Source organism: Lissotriton vulgaris, chromosome 3_2, assembly GCF_964263255.1.
Source record: "Lissotriton vulgaris chromosome 3_2, aLisVul1.2, whole genome shotgun sequence".
Classification (NCBI taxonomy): domain Eukaryota; kingdom Metazoa; phylum Chordata; class Amphibia; order Caudata; family Salamandridae; genus Lissotriton; species Lissotriton vulgaris.
The window spans coordinates 158,387,855-158,410,790 of record NC_141690.1 but is presented as its reverse complement, the minus strand read 5'-3'; the positions used below and the strand labels follow the sequence as shown (position 1 = coordinate 158,410,790).

Here is a 22,936-nt window from a genome sequence, read left to right as displayed (position 1 = left end):
GCAGTCAGGCTTACTCCAGAGGCAATGTGTAAAGCGTTTGTGCAACACACACCAGTGACACACTAGGCACACCACAAAAAGAAATTCCACACAAAGTTATACAAAAATGTCCTTTGTATTATCCATAAAAACTTATTAGATCGCAATCATATACATTACTGTGCCACTAGGCACTTGGTATGACTTCACAAGGAGTACATAAATCACTTGGTCAATCGGGCCACTATCAATGAAATCACAACGATTGCATAAACCACTTGGCCAATCGGGTCACTGTCACCACCATCACAGTTAGGGCGACCAGTAACTACTGGTAGGGTTACACTTAGAATAAAACCCTATGCATAAACAAAAGTAGTACTGCACTATAGTCCACACCCGTAGAGTGCACACCTTAGTAACTTCATGCCAACAGTACGCATACTGCCATTATTGCACTGTACATAGGGTGCAACCCAGACATTGGTTCACCACAACTATGAGCAGCACCTACACTCTTGCCACCCAATGCAGCTACTGTCTTCCCCTATGTAGGCTCCTGGGCTACCTGCCCGCCTACTTTAGGGAATGTGGTAATTTTGTGTCTGTGGCATGTCCCGGGCTCACCCTGTAATCTTCCTTCCAGGAGTAAGGGCATAGGCCAAGGGAGCCGGCCTTGCCCCCAACAGAAGCAACGCTGTATTTTCTCCCAAGAAATTACCCCTTTGTTGGGGAGACCCCACTCGGTGTCCATCAAAGTTAACACTAACAATGGCAGCGCCCCCCGGTTGTACCAAGGGGCAACTGCGGCAGGAAATCAGGTACCACCTTGGCCAGTGAGGAGAATCTCACTAGGTCCCCTCCTCGTGCCGGCCGGCGGTGAGTACAAACCCACCCGCCCTCTGACAATCTGTGCTAGGCTGGAGGCTTCAAGCAGCTGTCTTGCGGCCTTCCTCTTGGGGGAGGCTGACTTTGTAGGGGCCGGCTCTCCTCCTGCACTGGCAATAGCCTCAGTTGAGCCCAGGGCCCTCCGTCCTGACTCGGGGATCTGCAGCTGCCCGCAACCACGTGGTGCACCTGTTCTTCTCTGTACCAAGTGTAGCGGCCAGCAGAATATGGAGCGAAGTCTCAGTTGGCTCTGCCCTCTTTGGCCCCGCCCTACTGTGTCGGGGGACTGACTATTCGATACCGAGGACCTCCCAAACCGGGATTCCTCACTGCTCTCTGCGTTGGGTGGCAGCCTGGGGCCACGTAGCAGAGCCCCACCTGCAGCGATGATGCAAGAAGTGGGAGGGACAGCACTTCAATCCCTCAGCTCTCCCCCTTCTGTTGTCTGGCCACACGGCAAGAGTGCGGCGATGCCCAAACTACAGGGCAAGGGAAAGCACCCCTCCTGAGCAATACGCACTCCGTGGACAACAGGACAAATATCAACACTCACCCAGTGCTACACCCTACAGGAAGGAGCAAGGGCAAAAGCGCTCACTACGTGCTGTTTGCAGAGCACTGGGGCACACCAGCTAGGTGCAGGCAGGCAGACCAGCACCAGGGGTCCTCCGCCCTGTGTAGCAGTGCCCCGGCAGTTCCTTCTGGCAGTCCAGTAGCCTTTCAGGTAGAAGTTCATGTAGTGTCTTTTTTTTTACATGGGGTCACAGCCTCTTTTCATATAGTACACAATGTCTTTGTTCTCTTCTGGCAGAGGACTCTGAGACCCGTCCAAACCCATTCTGTCCTCACTGGTAGTTTCCTGGCAGGAAGTGGATACATCATTGTTCAGGGCAGACCAGGCCTTTTCAGGTGCAAGGCAAATCTCCTCCCACCACTCTATATGCAGCCCAGGTCTTTTCAGCCCAGCCCTGACTCATACAGGAAAGGCAGGTCACACCTGTCCCATGTCACTCCAAAACCAGACAGTCAATTCACAAACCAGCAGAGGCACATAGACACCTAAGCACAGAGACATACCCACTTCTTAAAATGGCATTTCTAAAATAGTAATAATAAATCTACTTTTACCAATAAGCAGGAATTATCACTACGATTCCAAACATACCAAACATGGTCACGCTACGCCTCTCAGATCAGTAATTACCATTGAGGTACATATCAGAGAATCCCCAATGCAAACCTATGAGAGGGCAGCTCACAGTTGTGAGAAACTAAATAGGCTTTTTGTCACTACCAGGACATGCCACACAGTTAGGGCACATGTCCTATCTTTTACCCACACTGCACCCTTCCATAGGGATAGCTAGGGCCTACCTTAGGGGTGACTCATAAATAGTAAAAGTGGAGTTGCAGATATGGCAACCACTTTATATGCCACATCACAGCTGCAGTAAACTGCATGTGCAGACCCTGCAGTGGCAGAGGACTGAAAAAGGTTTGAAAGGCTACTTAGGTGGGTGGCGCAAACAGCGCTGCAAGCCCACCAGTAGCATTTAATTTACAGGCCCTGGGTATATGGGATACCACTGTAAAGGGTCTTACAGGTAAACTAAATATGCCAAACAGGTATAGACCAATCTTATAAGGTTTACAAGATGGGATGTTTAAGGAATATTTGAGGTCCCTTTACTTTTGACACCTACTCCCAGCCTGTATATAAATGACAAAACGTGCTAGTGGTGGCCATTACAGAGCAACTTACTGATTTGTTCCACTTGAAACAAAGCACTTTTATCAGACCAATGTTTACCTTGGTCGGAGCCTGGCGCCCCGTCCTCCCCCTGAGATGGCAGTCCTTCATCTAAATTTTCCACAGGTCCAGAAGTCTATTTAAGGGTGGATCTGGGATCCAATATATTCCTGGTGCCAGCCTTGGTGGTGGAGGGACATCCTGACCTACCCACACCTCTGGTTCTGGAAGATTATTCCCTCCACTGACCAGGTTCCAAACTGTCTGGGGTGACAAAAGGCTGTTGTCATGCTCCTCTGTGTGTTCTGCAGACAAGCCCTTTGTAGTGTAAGTGGGCAGGATAGAGCTTCACCCCCTATATGCTGACAAGATTGCTTCTCCTGCCTATAGCTGGTACCCCTATATGTCACTGCCTGGGAAGAATACACAAATATCAACAGCAGTGCCATTCATGGCCATGTGACCCAGGATGATTGCAGAAGGCACACATGGTTAGAACTAGAAAATGCCACCTTTCTAAAATTGGCATTTTCAGAATTGGACTTAAGATCAGACTTTACCATCTAAGAGGATTTTAAATTACTAATTATTTGAACCCAAACAGCATATCCCTATATCCAAAGTTAGCACTTACTAAATGTAATAAGATAATCCAGTGATAGTCAATGGGAGACCTAGGCCTTACCACAGTAAAAAACGACTTTAGGAGTTTTTTGCTGACAGGACATGTAAGACGTGTTCATGAAAAAAGGCTTGCAGCAGGGTGAATGCTCAGTGGTTCCCATCATTCTAGTGACTATTCAAATCAACAAGGAATATGTGATCAAGTGGGGAGAACATTTCCTCTGTCATGGATTTATTGCTGTAATCAGTGAAGATGTGGCTAATTTTCCAAAGTCTGTCAGACAATAGCTTTATTCGAAATGTAAAAACAATTCATAAAAGCATGTACAATACAATCACAGAAACATAAAAGGTAAATTTCGATTTAAAAATTATGAAAAATCTTAAAGGCAACAACAGTACATAAATAAAAACAAATACATCAATACGTTTCATTTTGTAAGAAGTAGTGTGTGTTAAAAAAGGATTAAATCAATAAGATAAATCAACTGATCATTGAGAGCGGGGGAGTACGATAAGTTAATTAAGCGTGGAGATAAAGCGCCCACTCGATACACGTCCAGTTCTGCCCATCCAGTGATTGTTATGTTCTTTTTGGCAATGCGACAGAGCGTAAAATGTTCTGGGGTAGAAATCAGTTAGACTCCAGATGGATATAGGCCCATCTCCTAAGTGTGGCTGTTGAGATTGAAGGTATGAGACGACATGTTTATTCCTAAATTTAACAAGTACCAGATTGCCCGCAATATGTTTTGGGAGAGGTCCTACCCAGTCCACCCTTCTGACACTTAGTATGGTACCATCAATGTTGGGTGGGAGAGGTCTATTTTTAGATAGCCAGAACACTACCTTGTTTCTTAAATCCTGGTGGCTTTCGTGTTTCCCCATTGGGAGTTCTGGTACACCTGAGAGGACGCACACAATGGGAGCGGCCTCTGGTGGCAAATATAGATGATTGGTTTTTTGTGACATATTGTCACAATTGACCACTATTCCCTTTTGAAGTGACATTTCTTTGTTAGGCCCTTCTCTAGGGTGGGAACTCCGTAAAGTTGTGACTGCCTTCGAGGAGTTTATGTTTTTACTATGCGGGGTTACTGATTGATTATGGGTGGTCTTACTTCGTACGGTAGTATTGGGCATTTCTGTGGGGGCTGGACACAATGGATGAGAGGGTCATGCCTTGGTTCTTAAAAGTAGAGAATTTGCCTTAATTGCTTCCTCAACCCCCGAGAGTCTATCCCCTAAGCTAGTCATTTTGTCAATTAACGGAGAAATTATTGACTTTATCATATTTTCAAGCAAGGCCAGTAAAGAGGCATTGGTGGATACTTTTGATGTTACAGTGCTAGGAGTGTTAGGAAGTGGGGGATTTGTAGTTAGTGTTTGTTGCTTGGCCTGCCTCCCCATTTGTCTGACCCCATCTCTCTTCCTTTTAGTAGAGGAGACCTGGTTAGCAACAGCCGATTGTGAGTTTACTATTGGGCGTGTTACAGGGGGAGTACCCTGTGAGATTTGGATAAGTTGAAGTGAGCAACTAGTCCTAGGGCTGGTCATTGCTGTAGGGGAAATAGGAGCACTAGATTGGAGATCTCCTGATTCCACAGGAGCCTACGTGGATCTACACATATTATTTAGTTCCTCCAGTAGTGATATTGGTTGGGTTGCATCGGCAATCTGCGGAGACAAACACATACTCAGGGAACTATCCATAGCTGGCGAACGCTCTATTCTCTCTAATTCGCAGGCAATAGGTAGAACAAAGCTCTTAATGTAATAATCCATTGTTCCCCTAAGCGAATTACTCTGGTTGAAAGATTTTCTAATGCCCCCCTTACAATTCATAGCAAACTAGCTTTTGATAATGGATACTGAAAAAATATCACCTCCCCAATAAATAGTTCACCGGTTCTGCTACGATGACACTTGGGAGAGACCTATATGGAAGTTGAGATAGTCAAAGGGTGTCTGTACCTTAGGTCCTTTCCCTTCTTTTCTTAGTTCGGTTCCAAGGGGGGTGCCCCGGCCCGGCCTTCTCTGGCCTACGATGGCCTTAGATGGTCCCGCCCTTGTCCCGGGCTACTCCCGGCGCCGACCCGCGCGCGATCCCGCGACGCGGGCGGTAGCCTTGAATTAATGCGCCTCCTGGCGTGGGTCAGAGCAGCTTCCTGCCGCAAAGGACGCTGGGGATTGTGGTTCCCTCGGGCCGATTTCGGCCACAGTGTTCACAAGGTCCAACCCCAACTGCAACTTCCCCCACCAACGAGCAGGGCCTCGGGATGATGCGAGTGTGTCATTTTGGAGGGAGGGGGGACAGTCAGGGATTCAAAGGACGAGAAGGTTTGTGTTTGAATCACTTGGAGGGGAGTGCAGTCAGGTCTCTTATCTTTAGAGTTGTGACAATGTATGGAAAGTTCCATATCTGGTAGGTGATCATTGAGAGTCCTTGGTGCTTCTTTGAAGAGTCAGATCTTATTGGATAGATGCAAAAAGAGGTGCAATCTGATTATTGCATTGTGTGTAGGGGGAGTGTGTCGTATTGATGGTTTTTATTTAAGTGATGCATTTCATCAATGGCCAAGGTATTGGTTTGCTCAGAGTAGCCAACATAACATAACACCTGATAACCAAAATGCCACTACAGTGCACATAAACATGTTAATGCATATTTAAAAAAAAGTTATGTTGTTTTAAACAGAGTTCCTCAAAACGAAAATTCTTTATAAATGTGTCTCAGCAATCCTTGCTAAATGTATCAAGATGCTCCTACCTCCACTGGAGTCCTGTACTTCCATATGAACCAATGTAGGATCTGTGTCAACTCCAGCGACAGCCCTGTAAACAGATTAGAGAATTAGAAGCAATGAACGTTTAATAATGAGATCAGTAAGCATTTTGTCAGACAGCTGATATCTACTACCAACAATAGCAGACACTGGCAAAGCAAATAGCTATGGCTCTGGTGTGCTTAGTGTATGTAAACACAGGCATGCACAAATGATTTTTGAACACACAAGAGGATTGAAGCACAAAGCCTATCTAATAATATGATGCCTTTCAGCATTACAGTATAGCTGGTGCATCTCTGTCTCACTGATAGCATAAGCAACTGCTGTGTCTCCATTATCCGCGCCACTGGATACATTGCTTTTAGTTGCTATCATTGAACATTTAGCATATGTACATTTTAGATCAGTCATTGTATTGGACATGGAAGGTAACCAATATTAAGGACTCATCCAGGAACATACAAGAGAGTCAAAGAGACAAGAATTCTATGACAGTGAGCATCAGGTATAGTCAGAGATGTGTGACGTGTGAAGCAGCTCTCTAGGATTGAGCCTAGGCCCCTGCAGCCAACAAATTGTGCAGGGGCCTAGGCACCAGTTGTGTAAATGTAAATGTAGTAGTATTTGTATAGCGCACCCAATCGACCCCCGAAGGGGTATCTCAGGTGCTTGTACGCACACCGCTGTGGAACCCTTCCTGGCTTTTCCCTGTGAAGTGCCCACTCCTGGGCACCCCCAAGGTGAAGCCAGGCATCCTAGCGCTGTTGGGGCCGTTGTGGAGATTAAGCAAGCTATTGCCCAGAGTTGCAGAGTGGGACCCATGATTAGAATGGGCACCAAGGCGAGAATTATCAGGTCTGTGGATATTGAGCCCAAGACCCGCCCAGGTGGGAATTGAGCCCTGGTCCCAGGCTAGACCCTTTGCATCAGGGTCTGCCGCTCTAACCATTGAGCCACACCTCTCCACACATGGAGCCACACATGGAGTATAGAGAGGCTGTGGAGCAACATGGAGCTTGGGTTCCTGTGCTACTTGTACTTCTATATTGAGCACCATCTTCCAGTGCACTTGACAGTTCATCATTTTGTGACTGGCAAGGGAACCATAAGACAATGTCCCACTGCCAAAGTTGAGAGTTCAAACAGCACAGAAACCGATGCTCCATGCTGCTTAGCAATCTCACAATACACCATTTTGTGAATAGCAAGATCCAGGTGTGTTTTGCCAAATGCATATCACCAGACCTATTCTAATGCTCTAGTTGAAGCACAATCTTTGAAAAAGGCTCTGTGCTGCTGCCAGCACTCTGCTTCAGAGAGTTTGACTGCAATAACAAACCATCCCCTAATTAATATCACTATATGTGGGTCTATGAAGATGCCACTACAGAGAAGAACTACTTTTTGATGACTGAGTTCTGCAAACTGCCTTTGTAAACATACTCCCCATGCAATGGGCTGGCCGAAACCGCGATGCATACATACCCCATGCAGCCAATGCCTGAAATAGGCTCACCCAAGTGATTTCTCTCTGTTTGGTGAATGTTCCGTAATGTGCTTAGATGAGATCAATTCCTGTAAATTATAGTGATGGAGGGCAGCTTCTATCTCCCTGTTTAGATTATCCAATGCATAACTATGCACTTGAGTTTTGTGCACACACCTGGTCGACTTATACACTAAGTTGGCTTTCGATATTTAGAAAGGCATAACTTCAGTGCAGATCCTCTCATGAATATGTAGGAGCTGTGGGTGAACCCATCTTTTGCAAACTTATTGGCCTATGAACCCAATGAAATATTGGAGCCAGTAAGCTCACTTTATGTTTTTTCATTAGCAATACTGGCACTGGCAAGAAGTTCTTGAATGTGCATATCTGCTGATTTCAGTTATTTCACAAAAATGTATGAACAATCCAATGTGTAAAAGTACATTTAACAAATCTTTCTAATGGAGGCAAACACTCAGCGGTATCTCACATCACATGGCCAGTACAACCTACGTCTGGACGTTATGCATTTGCTGGAAGTTATGCAGCTGCTGGTGCTATCGTTACCATATGTGAATGCATGATGCTAGAGTGAGTATTCATTGGATATTTCTTTGTGAAAACAGGATGGCGCAAAATTCTGGCCCAGACTGGAAAATGAGTGCAGCATAGTGTGTATTAAGATTAAGCTTTATTTTGTACCTCCGTAAAGCACGTGCCCATTGCTGAGCGTCATGCCTCTGTGCATACTTATGTAAACTTGTTACACAGTGCCTATTCTATGCAAATATCTCATAAAAATAAATAATTGTATATTCCACTCATGGAACCATAATGTATTGCTATAACACACTGCATTTGTAAAAGAAAAGTTAGGAAACATACCAGTGGTGTAGCTAGGGGGGGTAGGGTTGCAGTCCTTCCCAGACGGCTCTGTTTTTTGGGAGATGGCGGGAGTCATGTCTGTCGACTACCACCATCCCCTGGTCCCGAGAACAAGTCGTTCGTCGTCCATCACCTTCCCCACCCCCCCTTACTTGCTCCCATGTGGCACACTTGGGGGTCGCCCTAGGGGGCTGTACTTCTAGCTACGCCACTAAAACATGCAAACAAAACAAAGTTCGAGTTCCACCGAATATGACGGTGAAGTTTAGTCATGATTTCTCTGTCAACTATCTTTCTTCCAACAAGTTGGTGTTTTCACAAGAAGAACCTCTGACTGATTCCAATAGTAAATAAACCATCATGCATCCCAAAGGCGAAAGTTCATTCTCCAACAGCCAATTGAGAAACAATGAGAGTACCATTTTCCTATGGGCTGATTCAAGATGTGATTGACAGTGTCCCAAGCCAGTGGCTGGACGTTCCAAAGCAAAAGAAGCCAATGGTTGAAGCCTCTAAAAGTATTAAATACAATCCTTTCGCCATGAATAGTGCAATTGACACGGACTTCAACCCTAAAATTGGGAATTTTTCATGTTATAAAGAATAATCGCGGTTCAAAACCATTACAGAGTATATTCTTCCATCGCTGAGCAAAAAATGAACAATGCAGATCACTTACCAGCAGCGCTGGCAAGAGGCTGCGCGTGAGTAAATGTGCCAAAAGCACATTTCAATGATTGCTCCAGGCAGATGCAGGGCCCTGGCTGTGAGCACGAGGACCCGTTCCAATCCGGAGCCAAGAACGCTGGAGCTCGACAGAAGAAACAGTGGCAAAGACCTTTCAAGAGGGCATCGAAGATATTCACTGAAATTTACACGCTTTCAAAAACCTATCGGTTGTTTCTATTAAAGAAAATTCATTGAATCTAACAAAGAAGCTGAAATTAAATATCTTTTTTTCTATAAAGTCAATTTCTATCTAATAATTAAATGTACAAAGCAAATACCCTTCTTTTAATATGACTTTGTTTATCAATGTGGATATTTGGTTGGAGAGCATATTATCACAAGTGAAAAATAGTTAATTATTTGCGACTCTATCATTAAATGCTGCCAGTTTCGTCTCATGATAACGGGTTTAGAACCCATTTTATCTCTCAGTCACAACAGGAGCCAGATTGAATGAAAAGGACACATTTCCATCCAGTACTCCATTGGGGTCTTGAGGGGCAGCCGAGCACAGGGTGGTCTGCCCTCCCCCTGGGATAGTGTGGGGAATGGCGCAGCCCAAACCCTGATGTGGGTTATGGGCTTGAATTGGGCTACAATGTATCCCTCGGAGATAAATGTGGCATCTTTTTGGGAACTAACCACCATTTTATAGTGGTAGCAGTTCACAGAGCGTTTTTTTAGCGTTGTTGTGATTTGGTAGTTAGCGTTCTGATGGTAGCTAGCGTTCCGCTTATTTCTGTGCTAGCAAAATGTCTTCTGAGGTAAAGTCGCAGAGGCACTGTCTAATAGACGAAGCAGGTCTGATTGATTTGCCGGCGTAGGATGCGGCCGGTGGAGGCCAGTCGAGACATTGGGCCTCGGGCGAGTCACAACAGTGGTTATGGCCTGCTCTCTGCTGTACCGGAATCCCGCTGTTCAGGACTGCAATGTAAGGGAACGGGGACACTCATCTTTGGAGAGTGACCTTAAGAGCATGGAGGCAGGGTGGGAAGCAAAGCCTGAGCAAGGGCAGCCCACTCGCGCAGTGTTTGTAGCCCCGCCCCTGTAAGTGTTCAAGAGGGCCCCAGGGACCAAATCTGTGCCAAAATGAATCCCTGTGTGGGCGTCAAGGCAGCCAGCGGTGCAGGAGAGAGGGAGGTTTCCTGCTCTACATTATTGGCCGGGGACCCGAATGAGGCCGGCAGGTTGAGGGTGGTGGGCAGGAAAACTATTAATGTGCTGCAGCATCTGGGAGGGGGTGGGGGAAATTGCGGAGCATTTTTGGAGGCTTCTACGTCCTCTGGTGAGCGCAATATAATGGAGAGATGACCGCGGTGGTGACAGACTAGGTAGTCTGCGGGGAGTCGTCAGCTTCAAAATATGCGACGTGAAAATAACCCCCTGCCGCGCCAACCCATGTAGAGTGAATGTCGTCTTCCTCTTGTATTTAGCCCCAGCAAATTGCTGAGCGGGTCTGAACGGCTTTTGGCCGTGAGTAGAACTGAAAATTTCTTTTTTCTTCTTTTTAACACTAATATCCTCACGGCAGGGTGCACCTTAGGTCGTGCATACCACCGGAGGATCACACTAACTGGTCCTGAAGAAAGCTGAGCGGCTCGGGCTCCTAAAGCAGAAACATGTCGACCAAATTCGTTTAGAATTCACTGAGGACTAGGGGTCTTTAATAGATGAGACTAACCCTATGAGTCCACTCATTATTTGTTTTTAATCAGTGCTGGTTGGACTATTAATAAAATAGTTGACAGTCATGACTTCGCACTTTTTATATTTAACACCTCTTTGCACTCACTTAGCACAATTTGGTTTTTTCACCACTTCAACACACACAAGAACCAGCTCCGCTGTAAACAGGCGTTGTAGCACACTGGAAGGACATTAGGTCCTTCCAGTGGGAACCCAGTGATGAAGCATGTCACCACCAGGCTGGTGAGTGAGGGTTCTTAAACATCTTATTATTTGTGTTGTGTTTCCACCTTTCTTTCCCTTCTATTTAACCCTCACATGATTTGTTTGAGGTCGCCTTTTGTCCTTTCACTCTTCTGTTGTTTATGAATATTATTAGTAGGGGTACGAGAGTAAATATTTATACCCTTACTCTCTTGTTGATTGTTTGTGACTTTTAGAAAGTAGGCATTTTCTTGTTTAACCGTTCATGTGCATCTGCTGTTTGTGTATTGACTGTCTGATTTTGAAGTGACAGGATGTGTATTCACTCTATACAGCCACAATGGGGGTTGAGGTGTATCCTGCCTTTCCTAGGTGAACTCATAGCTGGGCTGAATAGATCTTGGCTGCATTTAGAGTGGTGGGAGCAGTTTCACTTGCACATGAATAGGCTGTGTCTGCTTTATACAATGCTGTCTCCACCTCCTGTGGTCAAGCAGCACCAGTGAGGCCAGAACTGGTTTGGACTTGGCTCATAGACCCTTTCTACAAAGAGAAATGGGGTAGAAGTATTCGACCCTAAACCCCAGCGAATCAGATCACTTCTGGACTAAGAGGAACCTCTGTCAAGGTGAAGAGAGCTGAGAGTAGAAGTACTGCCCCTTTGCCGTGTGTGCTTTGCTGGATTTGCCTGCAGTGGCTGCTTCTGCCAAGGAGAAGACAAAGACTGGCACTTTGCTATGAACCAGCTTGAAAAAGAATCTCTAAGGGTTTGTGTGTGCTTGCCTCCTGTTCTGAAGTCTCAGGGCCACAAAGACTTCACTTGCAACCACTGACTAGCACCTAGACACCTCTGTGGACTACTGCATACAAAAGGGGCCAATTTCAGTTACTGGGCACTGTGATTTGTGTGGTTGTTGCTGCAAAGCAAGAGAAACAACTCTGATGTCGTCAGCGATGCCACCACTGACGCGTGGCCTACACAGAGGCCAGGGGCACAACTCTTGAAGAGCACAATGCACCGCAGCTCCGACACCCTTCAAAGCCTGCCCACACCTGAGGTTATTGCCCTTCCCAAGGCCAGCGCTCGTAGCGACGACATCACCGCCAGCACTAGCATCACGTTATTGCAGTGCCGCTAACCGACGAGACTGACTTCACAAACTCTTCAACGCTGCATCACCTCACTAGAACCGACGCCTCACTGCAGACACCACCTAACTTCCTCTGTCCTCTATTCCACACCTTGCCTCTACACAGACTCAAAGCCTTGACTCCCCAGTGGCAACTAGGAACTGGTCTCGCCTCAGCACTGATGCCTCACCTCCACAATGCCATGCATCGTCTACGGACTTTGTTTCCAAGATGCTGTTGTTTAGGGGTTCTTGTGGCTCCATGCCCGGCCCGCACACCTCGCGGTATGCGCCGTACTTTGGACTTTTGCCTGTATGTATGTATGTAAATGTATAGGCATTTATATAGCGCACTACTTACCCGGAGGGTCCCAAGGCGCTTCGACCGCTGCGAAACCCTTCCTGGCTTCCCTGAGAGATGGTCCCTTAATGGGTATCTCCAGGGTGAGACCAGGCATCCCCGGCGGTCTGGTGGGGCCGTTAGTGAAGATGAGGCAAGCTAATGCCCAGAGTTGCCGAGTGTGAACGCTGATCAGAGTGGGCACCGAGGCGAGAGAATTATCGAGTCCGCTGACCCTGGTCCAGAAACCTGCCGCGCCGGGAATCGAACCCTGGTCCCGGGCCGTCCTCTGCTCTCGGGTCTGCCGCCTCTAACCAGTGAGCCACACATGATGTTATAACTGCCACAAATGGAGCTATTTGTTTCTAAGTGATATTTTTGAAGTAACTGTTTTAGAAGTGATATCTTAATACATGTGTGCTCAATTTTAGTTTTTTTGGTCTTGTTTGGTTTAGTTAAAGATACTCTATTTTTCTAAACTGGTATGGTGTCCATTGGTGGTTTTTACTGTGTAACTGTGTGTTTGGGTACAAATAATTTACACATTGCCTTTGGGATAAGCCTGTCTGCTCGTGTCAAGCTACCAAGGGGGTGAGCAGGGCTTATCTAAAGTGTATAATCCCTTTATCTTGACTAGAAGCACGGTCCTTACTGGAACAAAGGTGCATAGCTCTGCCAATTAGAGACCCCCATTCCTAACAGGCCCATGACATACTATCTTGATGATTCCTTTTATGTAGGAAACCGAAGTTCCACGGACTGCCATCAGATGATAGTGAGTTTTCAGGAGATAATGGGGGATCTGGGGGGACACTGACACCGGAGAAGACAGTCCGACCCAGTACGGTACTGTAATTTTTGGACATTGAAATTGACCCAGTAGGAATTGAAGCCCGCTTACCAGTGGAGAAAAAAGTGACGATACAATTGCTGTTGGATGCCATGTTAGCAAAACACACAGTTACCTTGAAAGATGTGCAAGTGCTTTTGGGGCATTTGAATTTTGTGTGTAGGGTGGTGAGAGCAAGCAGGATATTTTGTAGGAGGTGGGAATGTCACTGTCAGGGCTACAGTTGCCACGTCACCAGGTCATATTTTTAGCAGGGACAAAACAGGATTTGAGAATGTGGCATTTCTTTTCAGAATCTTTCTAAGGAGTGCCGCTGATGGCCATGGTAGACTTTGAGTGGGATGCATAGGTTTACTCGGAAGCTGTGGGGGGGATAGGTTTCAGCCTATATTGACAAGGGAAATGGTGCTCAGAGGAATGGATCTCAGAATGGAAGCTTGGGGTATGGAATATGGCCCTTTTTTCCACTTGTAGTGGCAGTGTACCTGTTGGTAGAGTAGTTGGCGCAAAGGTATGTTTTATTCTGCATTGACAACATGGCTGTGGTGCAGGTTGTTAATCAGCACTCATCGAGGGATGCCCAAGTGCTGAAGTTGCTGCTGGATTTTTTATTGATGTTTTTTGCAGTTTGACATTTTGTTTAGAGTTCGACATGTGGCAGGTGTGGATAATGACATTTTGGATACCTTATCTCATTCACAGTGCAAGAGATACCATGTGCTGGAAACAGTGGCATACAGAGTGAGGACCAGGATGCCACGGGAGCTATGGTTAGTAGGCAACAGAAGATGCTCCAGCTGCTGTTAGAGTCGCTGGCCCTGCCGATGAGAAGGACTAATAGTCCAGCTTGGAGGGAACTTTTAGATTGTGGGGCATTGAGGAGATGGGATGCTGGGTTTGGACGAAAGAAATAGTCAAGCTCATTTTGAAATTGATTGATATAGGGCAGTCCGGAATCACAATCGCAGGTAAACTGGCAGGCATTATGTTCATGGGAAGATTTTTTGCTGCTATGCCCCTAAGTAGGGGAGATGGGAACCAGGATGTTAGAGGGATGGTCCAGAAAGGCTGGCGTATTGGGACAAAGAGAAGGCCTGTAGTGTGGGGCCTATTTTGTGAGGTACTCAGAAGCCTGTATGCAATATGCACAGGCAAGGATGTGCAGGTTTTGTTCTCAACATTGAGCTCATGGATGTTCTTTTGGGTTTTTAGGGTGTCTGAGCTCTTGGGGGAAAGGTAGACGTGTAGGGTCAATTGGGGCAAAGTCTGACCGTGTGAGGCGGGGTTACAAGTTTGGCTACATAAGTCGAAAATGGATCAGAGGTGTCAGGGTAGATTCGTCTTGCTGCGCAGGTACCCTGTGGCTAGTTTTGCCCAGTGCAATGGGCCACCTTTCTGCAGGCGAGATGTCCAGAAGGTATAGGTCAGCTTTTCAGGCATAATAATGGCTGCCATGGGACGGCATTGCAGCTATTGGCTGTCCTGCAAAAGGGGCTTTCCCAGGTGGGAGAGGATGTGAAAGTTTTGTGACACATTTGTTGCGCATAGACATGGCGACAGAGGTGGGTAGTAGGAGTTGGAGCAGGATAGATATCATGGGCCTGGGTAAATGGGCATTTGATTGTTTTCAGAGCTATGTACAGGAAGGGGATTGTTAGTACATTTCACTTGTTATTGTTGTTTTCCAAAGTCGGTTCCAGGCACAGAGGTCGTCTGATTAGCACGTGTTGGTTAAATGGGCAGAAAAGCAGGCGAGGAAGAGCAGACACAGTGCCAATCTTGGTCTTGACCCCAAAGGTTTCCAAGTGCGCTGGCATGGCAAACGGGGCATGTGATGGCAAGAACTGTTCCCCTGTTTGAATAAGCTGATAGTAGGAGGGAAGTGCCCTGATATTTTGTTGCTACATTTAGCGGAGAATGACCTAGTTGTTGAAAAAGGGGTGTCTTTGATGAGAGTGATTAAGGATTATTTAAAAGAGATGCAAAGGCAGTGGTCTGGATGCCACATTGAATGGATGGAGTTCATATCTACGAGAGAGTGGCGAGAACTTGTCATCGGTTGGCCAAGTTTATTGTTTCTGACAGCGGCAATCCAGGCTGAAAGTGAATGGGGAATGGTTAGGCAAGCTCACACCTGGATGAAGCAGGAAGTTTACGGTTCCCTAGAAAGTTGACTTAGGGGCCGATTATGATAGCGGTTTTTGCGCTGGAATTCCGTCCGCAGCTTTTCCGCCGTGGTCGCCTTCCGACCGCGGCGGAAAAGCTCTAACATGGCTGGCGATGTCTATCAGACACCGCCAGCCACCATATTAGGCTGGTGGTGAATACATGCTTTTCCACGGCGGCTTTTCCGACCGTGGAAAAGATTATGGACTTTCACTTGGGGGGCCCGTTGCGGGCCCCCTGGGTGAAGGGGGTGGGGGGTGCACATGGGGGGTAACTATGGTACCCCCCTGCATTTGCGTGCACAAAGCGGCAGGCACTGCGCAGTGCCTGCTGCTTTGTGCATGCAAATGCGATGCATGCATTTTTAACCTTGCGGGAGGTGCAGCTTGAAGCTGCACACGCCGCAATGTTAAAGATAGAGGATGTGACCGCCACCTTGGCGGTCACATCCTAATCTACTCGGAGGGGACGCCGCAGCCCCTGCGGACGTTCCCTCCTCCTCATGGGTCGCGGACGGACTCTAGTCCGTCCGCGATCCTAATGACCCCCTAAGTAAGAGGTTAATAGTTGCAGGAAAAATGCATTTGAGGTTTAAAGTCTCAACTGCTGAAGATCAGCACAGGAGGAGGTAGAGATTTGCAGATTACGTTTTGGGCAAAAGGGACTTTTAGGGGCTAGGGGTAGTTTAACATAGGTAACATTTTTGTAAAGTGAGGTTTTAGTTCTGTAAGGCGAAAGGCCCAGGGTTATTTATGTGATGTGCACCTGTACGTAGATCAGCACAGGAAGAGGTAGAGAGGTGCATGTTAAGTTTTGAGAAGGGGAGGGACTTTTAGAGGTGGGGGCTAATGCATATTTGTATAATTAAGTTTTAGCTTTATAAGGCGAAAAGGCCTAGGGTTTGTAAATGTGATATGTACCTGTATTAGTAAAAGCGATCTTTTTCACAAATCCAGTGTCAGTGGTCTGTGCTGCTCCCCTATTCTTCAATAGAAAGTTGTGATCAAATTACATAAATTGCAGCAATTGTAGGCATTTTTGCTCCAGGTTTTAACTGTCATTTACACCAACAAAATAGTTTGGCACTGGCCGTCAGAGCAAATGTCAATGGTAAATTGCCCTGTATGGATACAAAATTACTTAGAACCAGTGTAAAATTGATTGCAGGCATGAGTGCAATTTGCATGTTTTCGTTGTTTTTTTTATTCTTTTTATATCTAGAAAAATGGGGATGTGGCACAAGTAGTAGTGGGTGGGAAAGAACGCATATCCAAGTGTAATAAAGCCACAGGGTAGGAAGATATAACGGTCCTGATTGCAATGTGTGAACCTGGCTATCTAAAGATGCAGATACATTTCTGTGCACACCTATGCAGTGGCCTTAGCACCTCTTCGTTTTTCTAGAATCCACAGATGCGCCACTTTATGAACCGATGCGACCTTTGACTGAACCTCACTGTGGCACCCACCTGCATTCACCCCCACTTTCAAGTAGAAGAAGAGTCCGGAGGTTTCCACCCCAGGAGGTGTTTGGAATTTCCTGCCTCCCTGCCGTAGCCACAGAATGTCGGGTGTCACAAAAGACCAGTGTCAAACCCTTTGTGAGTGTTTAATGTTGTGATGCATCTCATGTTTAGACAAATAGTTAATATTTGCTTGAAAACTTCACCAACCCATGCAATCCACTGCATATGGGTAATATGTCACTCCGTTAACAATTTCCCTCTATTCACCATCTACCCATCACCCTGCCCCTCATAACATTTATTTATTCTTTTAATATGAAGTTAGGCCATGCCAGTGGTTTTCTTGGGGAGGGGTGTGCCTAGCAGGGCCCCACAGGTATCTCTTTATGAAATATGACATTCTTTTGAATAATTGATTGAGCCACAAACAATTTCAGATGTGTGCCTCTGTCCTGATTAGTTCAATCTATCATTGATTTTTTACCCAATACCTACATATTATTGTACTTTTTCAAAGAATTGATAACATGATATTTTTCAGGCAGCTAAATATACACTCAGAAATGGGTGGTGTTATATGCCACTGTCAAACAGTCGATAACCTTAACAAATCTAGAGATTTCTGAATGGAGTGGAAATTGTTCTTTGATCTCAAAGTGGTCACTTCTTTTGCTTTCTTGCACTTCAAGTTGAAATGGCATTTGGCTATGCTACCTTGAATAAATGAGAACCCCATTTGTGATAGCTAGCATAATATTATTACCAAATTTGCATAGATCTTCTCACAAACTAAATTATCAAGCTATGTAATCTACACCAGACGTCTTGCCCATGGTGTTACAACACTTTTATCTCAAAGGTCTTGCCCCCCTGGCACACCTCCACTCATAAATCCAAATCTGGTCACATTTTGAATTGTACTCTGGTTTTCCTATTCTGGAAATGTAGCAGGATATAGGCGTTGTACTAATTATATGATAAATGCCCTAATGTTTCACAACATTAGAACACATTTTCTGTGCCCAAGTCTGAAATAATTCAGTACTGCAAATGATGTCATTAGTCATAGTGTGAAAATACATTCCAATTAAGAGCCTCATAAAGGCATATCTATGCTGGTAAATAATTAAAATCCTACTTTGTAAACCTTGTGATGCCATTATAGTGTGCTGCAGGGACAGATGCACTGTAATTGAAATACTGAATATATACATTCGGCTTCCTCTGTGCGATGTTACCCTATGCACAACAAGGAGTACCACATTATTTGCATTTACTTCATGCACAAAAGTTGTATTCCTATGTTTCTGTCCACCATGCTTCATATACATTCAACCCGAAACACAAATCTTTTTCATGGTGGCAAAGAAATACTTCTCAGCGATGATATGCAGCCATTCACAATTTTTGCTTGAGACAATTTCCTGCAGTGCATTTTGACCATATCATACTCTTCTTCAGTCAATTTTATAATCGTGTGAAACAGGATTGGCTTGGGAAATCCAATCTCAGCTGAAACCAGGCCAAATGTTTGGGTGCCCAAGGTCAGGAATTAAGAGGATGTGGAAGCACCTGTGAAGGAGAAGTCCAGGTCATTGACTGGCTAAGTGTTAACAGTAGACAGTGGTCTTCTGAAGGCATTGGTATATGAGCTTTGGTACATTGGCACAGATTATCTCCTGGATTGAAATCTGATGTTCGAGTGTTTGGACTGCTCTGCGATTTTTTTAACCCCTGGCCTGCTGATGACGGAACCGCTCCGTCATCAGCTGCCGTGGCGCTGTGCTGATGACGAAGCGGTTCCGTCATGGCCCGCTCGGAGCGCCTGCGCGGCGCGAATTCCGCGCCTGCGCTGAGCGTTCCATTGAGCGGGGCGGGCCATGACGGAACCGCTCCGTCATAAGCAAAGCGCAACCGACGCTGGTGACGGAGCGGTTCCGTCACCAGCATGCGGCCGCCGCGCGGCCGCCCCGCCCCCTTAGCACTGCGGCGGAGTAGCCGCCGCAGTGAAGAAGTTAAAGAAAACAAAAAGGGTTAGTGTGGAGATTTCTGTTCTCATGATCACTGGCACTGGGAGACCTTGGGATTCCGCCACCATTACGTAGGAGCTAGATGCTCAACAATAAAAAAAGACTAGAGAAATTTTAACATGTGTTAGGTATCCACAAGTTGAGAGGTCAGCCTGTTCAGGCATGAAATATGAGTGGTGAATGATTGGAACAGTGATAAGAATTCCCTGACACATATTCTGGGATGACAGAGTCTGGCTATACCAGGCAACCAGAAAGAAGCCATGATAAAATGTGTGGAATTAAAGTACCTTGACCCTATATTATAAGGATATTACAAGCCACTAAAGTAGTATGTGACATATACTGGAACAAGGCTCAAGGTCGAGTTCCTTTATAAGGCTATGGAACTTTGGAGTTTACATGCAGAAAAATACAGAATATTGGGAAAATTTTCAGGGACTCTCAATGCTTTCAATCGTTAATATAAAGCCTAGAGCTGAGCAAATTGACAGCATGGGAGTAGAAAATCAGGTTTCAAGATGAGGGGTTTGAAACCCTGCTCAAGCAGCAACCACAATCTCTATCAGTGTGAAACACAAGCAAAACCCAAATTAACCTGTGCTCAAACTTCTGGTACTTTGGCACAGAGCAGTCAGACTAACTTTGAAGCAATGTGTAAAATATTTATGCGGCAATTCATATAGTAATAAAGCGAAACACAACACACGAAATATCCCACACCAATTTAGAAAAACAGAGTATTTTTTAATTGAATAATTTAAGACCAAAATGACAAAGATTCACTCAGTAGACCAGGAGATTTGCAATTTTAAAGATTTAAGTGAAAATACCAGCAAACATGACAAAGCACCGACTGTGGTCATCTGGTCACGGTAGACTGGGGCAAAGTCACAAGTTCAGGCCGACCACGAAAGAGCACAGGCCGGCGACAGGAGCCCGGTTAGGCCTGATGAACAAGAACCTTAGAGCCTGGCTGTGGAATGATGCTAGGTCCTGCAAAGAGGATGCATTACATTGAAGAGGGAAGCGAGATCAGGGTGTGGAGATGCATCAAGAAGTGGCAGTTCCGGAAAGCTGCAATGCGAGGTCCAGTGTTGTCGTACAGGATGCCAGTGATGAAGGGCTTGCAATGCAAAGTCCTGCAAAGGGGATGCATCGTACAGTGGCCCTGATGTGGAGTTCTGCAAGCTGATGCGCTGTGCTGCGTCAGTACTGCTGGAACCACAGCTGAGCTGGTACAGCAGTTTCAAGCCCACTTCCAAGGGTCCAGGACTGGTATAGTCCAGGTGTTGGATTCAAGTTTGTTGGAGTTTATTCTATCCTTGGGGCTCCAATCAGGAGGACAGCCAACTGACCTTGGATCATTCTCATGGTCCTGGGTTCAAGATGCAGAGCCAGTCCTTCTCACTTTGACAGGAGGGCATCAGGGAGGCAGAGTGGCATTCTCTTTTGCAACAAAGGAGCACATCAGTCCTTCCAAGTTCAGATGTGTACTGAAGAGGTAGGTCTGAGGATCCTATATTTATACCTGTGCCCACTCAGAAGTAGGAGAAGGTTCCCAGAGGTGTTTGAAATTTCCTTCTTCTCTGCCCTGGCCCCAGAATGCCTTGAGTCATAAAAAGGCCTATGACAAACTGTTAGACCTGGCATCCTTGGCATGGTTTTCCCTACCTTTTGCCTTCAGACCTACTGTTTTTGCCGGGCTTCGTTTTGCTGGCCTTAGGATTCTGCCCACTTTACCGCTGCTAACCTTTGCTAAAGTGCTTGTGCTCTTTCCATTAAACAAGGTAGAATTGCCTAATACCCAATTGCCATATTTAATTTACTTTTAAGTCCATGTGCCCAGAACCTGTAAAGTAAATACTACAAGAGAGCCTACAGCACTGATTGTGCCACCCATTTACATAGCTCATTAAACATATCTCATGTCTGCCATTACAGAGCCTGTGTAGGCAGGTAAACCTGCCATCTCGACCTAGCAAAATAAACATTTTGCCAGTCCCAAACCTTCGTTTTTATTACATAATGTTCACCCTTAGGGTATGCCCTGGCCAGCCCAGAGGGCAGGGTGCAGTTAATTTAAAAGGATGAACATTTACCTTGAAATTTTACATGTCCTGTTAGTAAACAACTCTTAAATTCGTTTTTCACTACTGCAAGACCTATATCTCCCATAGGAGAATATTGGGATTAGCTTATTCCATGTTAGGTGTCATTTTCAAATGGGAAGATATAACTGGTTCAAGGTTGGTGTATTTGGAATCATAATTTAAAAACCTAGCTTATGGTGAAGTCAGATTTTTCTTTACATTTTTGAAGATGCTACTTTTAGAAGTTGCCATTTTCCTGCTGTAGCCATTTGGTGTCTGTTGCCTGTCTCTGATCACATGACTGGTTGTAGTTGGCAGTTGGGCTTTGTGTATTCCTCCTACTCAGCCACACACAATTGGAGCTTATGTGTGACTTGATGGGCCATCCTGGCAGGAAGGGAGGGAGAGCAAGGCACCTCCTCGCCCCTACAATGGGCTGCAAACCCCTGTAGTGTGACCAGAACCAGGGCAGGAAGGGAGAACATATGTGCACCTGGAAGGCATGTCTTTTAAGTCTCCCCCACTTCAAAGGCACCACTTGGAATAAGCACTGGACCGCAGACAGAACCACTTCAGTACACTTCTGGACCTGTGGATACTCTGTCAGGAAGAAGGACTGCTGTGCTGCTGAAAGGACTGCCACTCTGCTGGACTACTACTCTGCTGGACTCCTGCTTTGCTGTGCTGACCTGCTGCCTGCTACCCTCTTGCTTGTGAGAGGAGGACTGGAACTGTATCTCTTGATCCCAGAATCCAGTGTGACCCCAAGGCATAGCTGGCTGGTCTCCTGGTCTGAAGCCTCAGGGACATTACAGGCTTCCAAGCACTCGCACCTCGACTTTGCCATCTGGGAGTCCACCCTGCCAAGTAGTGCCACCCCAGTCCTGGACCCTTGGAAGTGGGCTAAGGGTGCATTCCTGATCACAACTGACAATCTCTTCGGCAGAGCTGTGAATCCTTGAGCAGAACCGGTGCATCACTGCTGCTGTGTGGATTGGGCCCAGCGCAGAAGGCCTGCATCACTCTCACAGTCTTTGGAACCAATGCATCACCAAAGGTGCACTATATTTTTGACCAAGTTCCTTGCATCACTCATTATCGGCAGCCTCGCCGATGATGCCAGACTCTCCACCACAGCCTTGGCACATCTCGGAAGCGATGCATCACTTCAGCTGCGCGATGCTTCTTCGACGTGGATCCCAGCAACACTTCCAGCCAGTATTTAAGGTACTCTGTTTAGCAAGCGTGACTGGGTCTCTGAGCCGGCCTGTGCTCCATCGCGGTCGGCCAAAACTTGTGATTTTGTCCCAGTCCGACTGGACCAGATATCCCTTGTTGACAGTTTGCGCTTTTTAAGCACCATTTCAACTTAAAACTTTAAAAATCAATATCTCCAGTTTTCCTGATTGGATTGTACCATTTTAGTCTTCTTTAATTCATGAAAAATCACATTCTAAACGTGGTCTGGGATCTTTTTGTGTGGTGTTTTCACTGTTTTACTGTTTGAAAAGTGGCATAAACACTTTATACATTGCCTACATGTTAAACCTGACTGCTCTGTACCAGGCTACCAGGGGGTGAGCGCAGGTTAATTTGAGGTTTGCTTGTGCCTTACCCAGACTAGGTTTGTGGTTGCTGCTTGAAGGGCTCATACCACTGTCAACCAATATCCCAATTTCTAACAAAACCCTTTGTGAGTGTGCTCAGGCAGAGCCTTTGTAATGTGCAAGTGTGGCGGGTGACAGCACCTCTACCGCATCCAATCAGAGAAGATCCATCCTACTAACACCTATGGCCCTTTGTTTCATGGTGTGGGAGCAATAGCTAAGACAAACTGC

The 22,936-nt window shown here is 46.1% G+C and overlaps 1 protein-coding gene across 5 annotated transcripts in view; it reads right to left on the bottom strand.

Moving 5' to 3' along the window:
- The window catches only part of SORCS2 (sortilin related VPS10 domain containing receptor 2), a 2,087,100-nt gene that overhangs the window by 654,716 nt on the left and 1,409,448 nt on the right, over positions 1-22,936 (bottom strand). For all 5 annotated transcript variants that reach the window (XM_086964129.1, XM_086964126.1, XM_086964127.1 and 2 more), the window contains exon 6: positions 6,012-6,076. In XM_086964129.1, the coding sequence (XP_086820255.1) occupies positions 6,012-6,076 (65 nt within the window). The remainder of the gene's footprint in view (positions 1-6,011; positions 6,077-22,936) is intronic.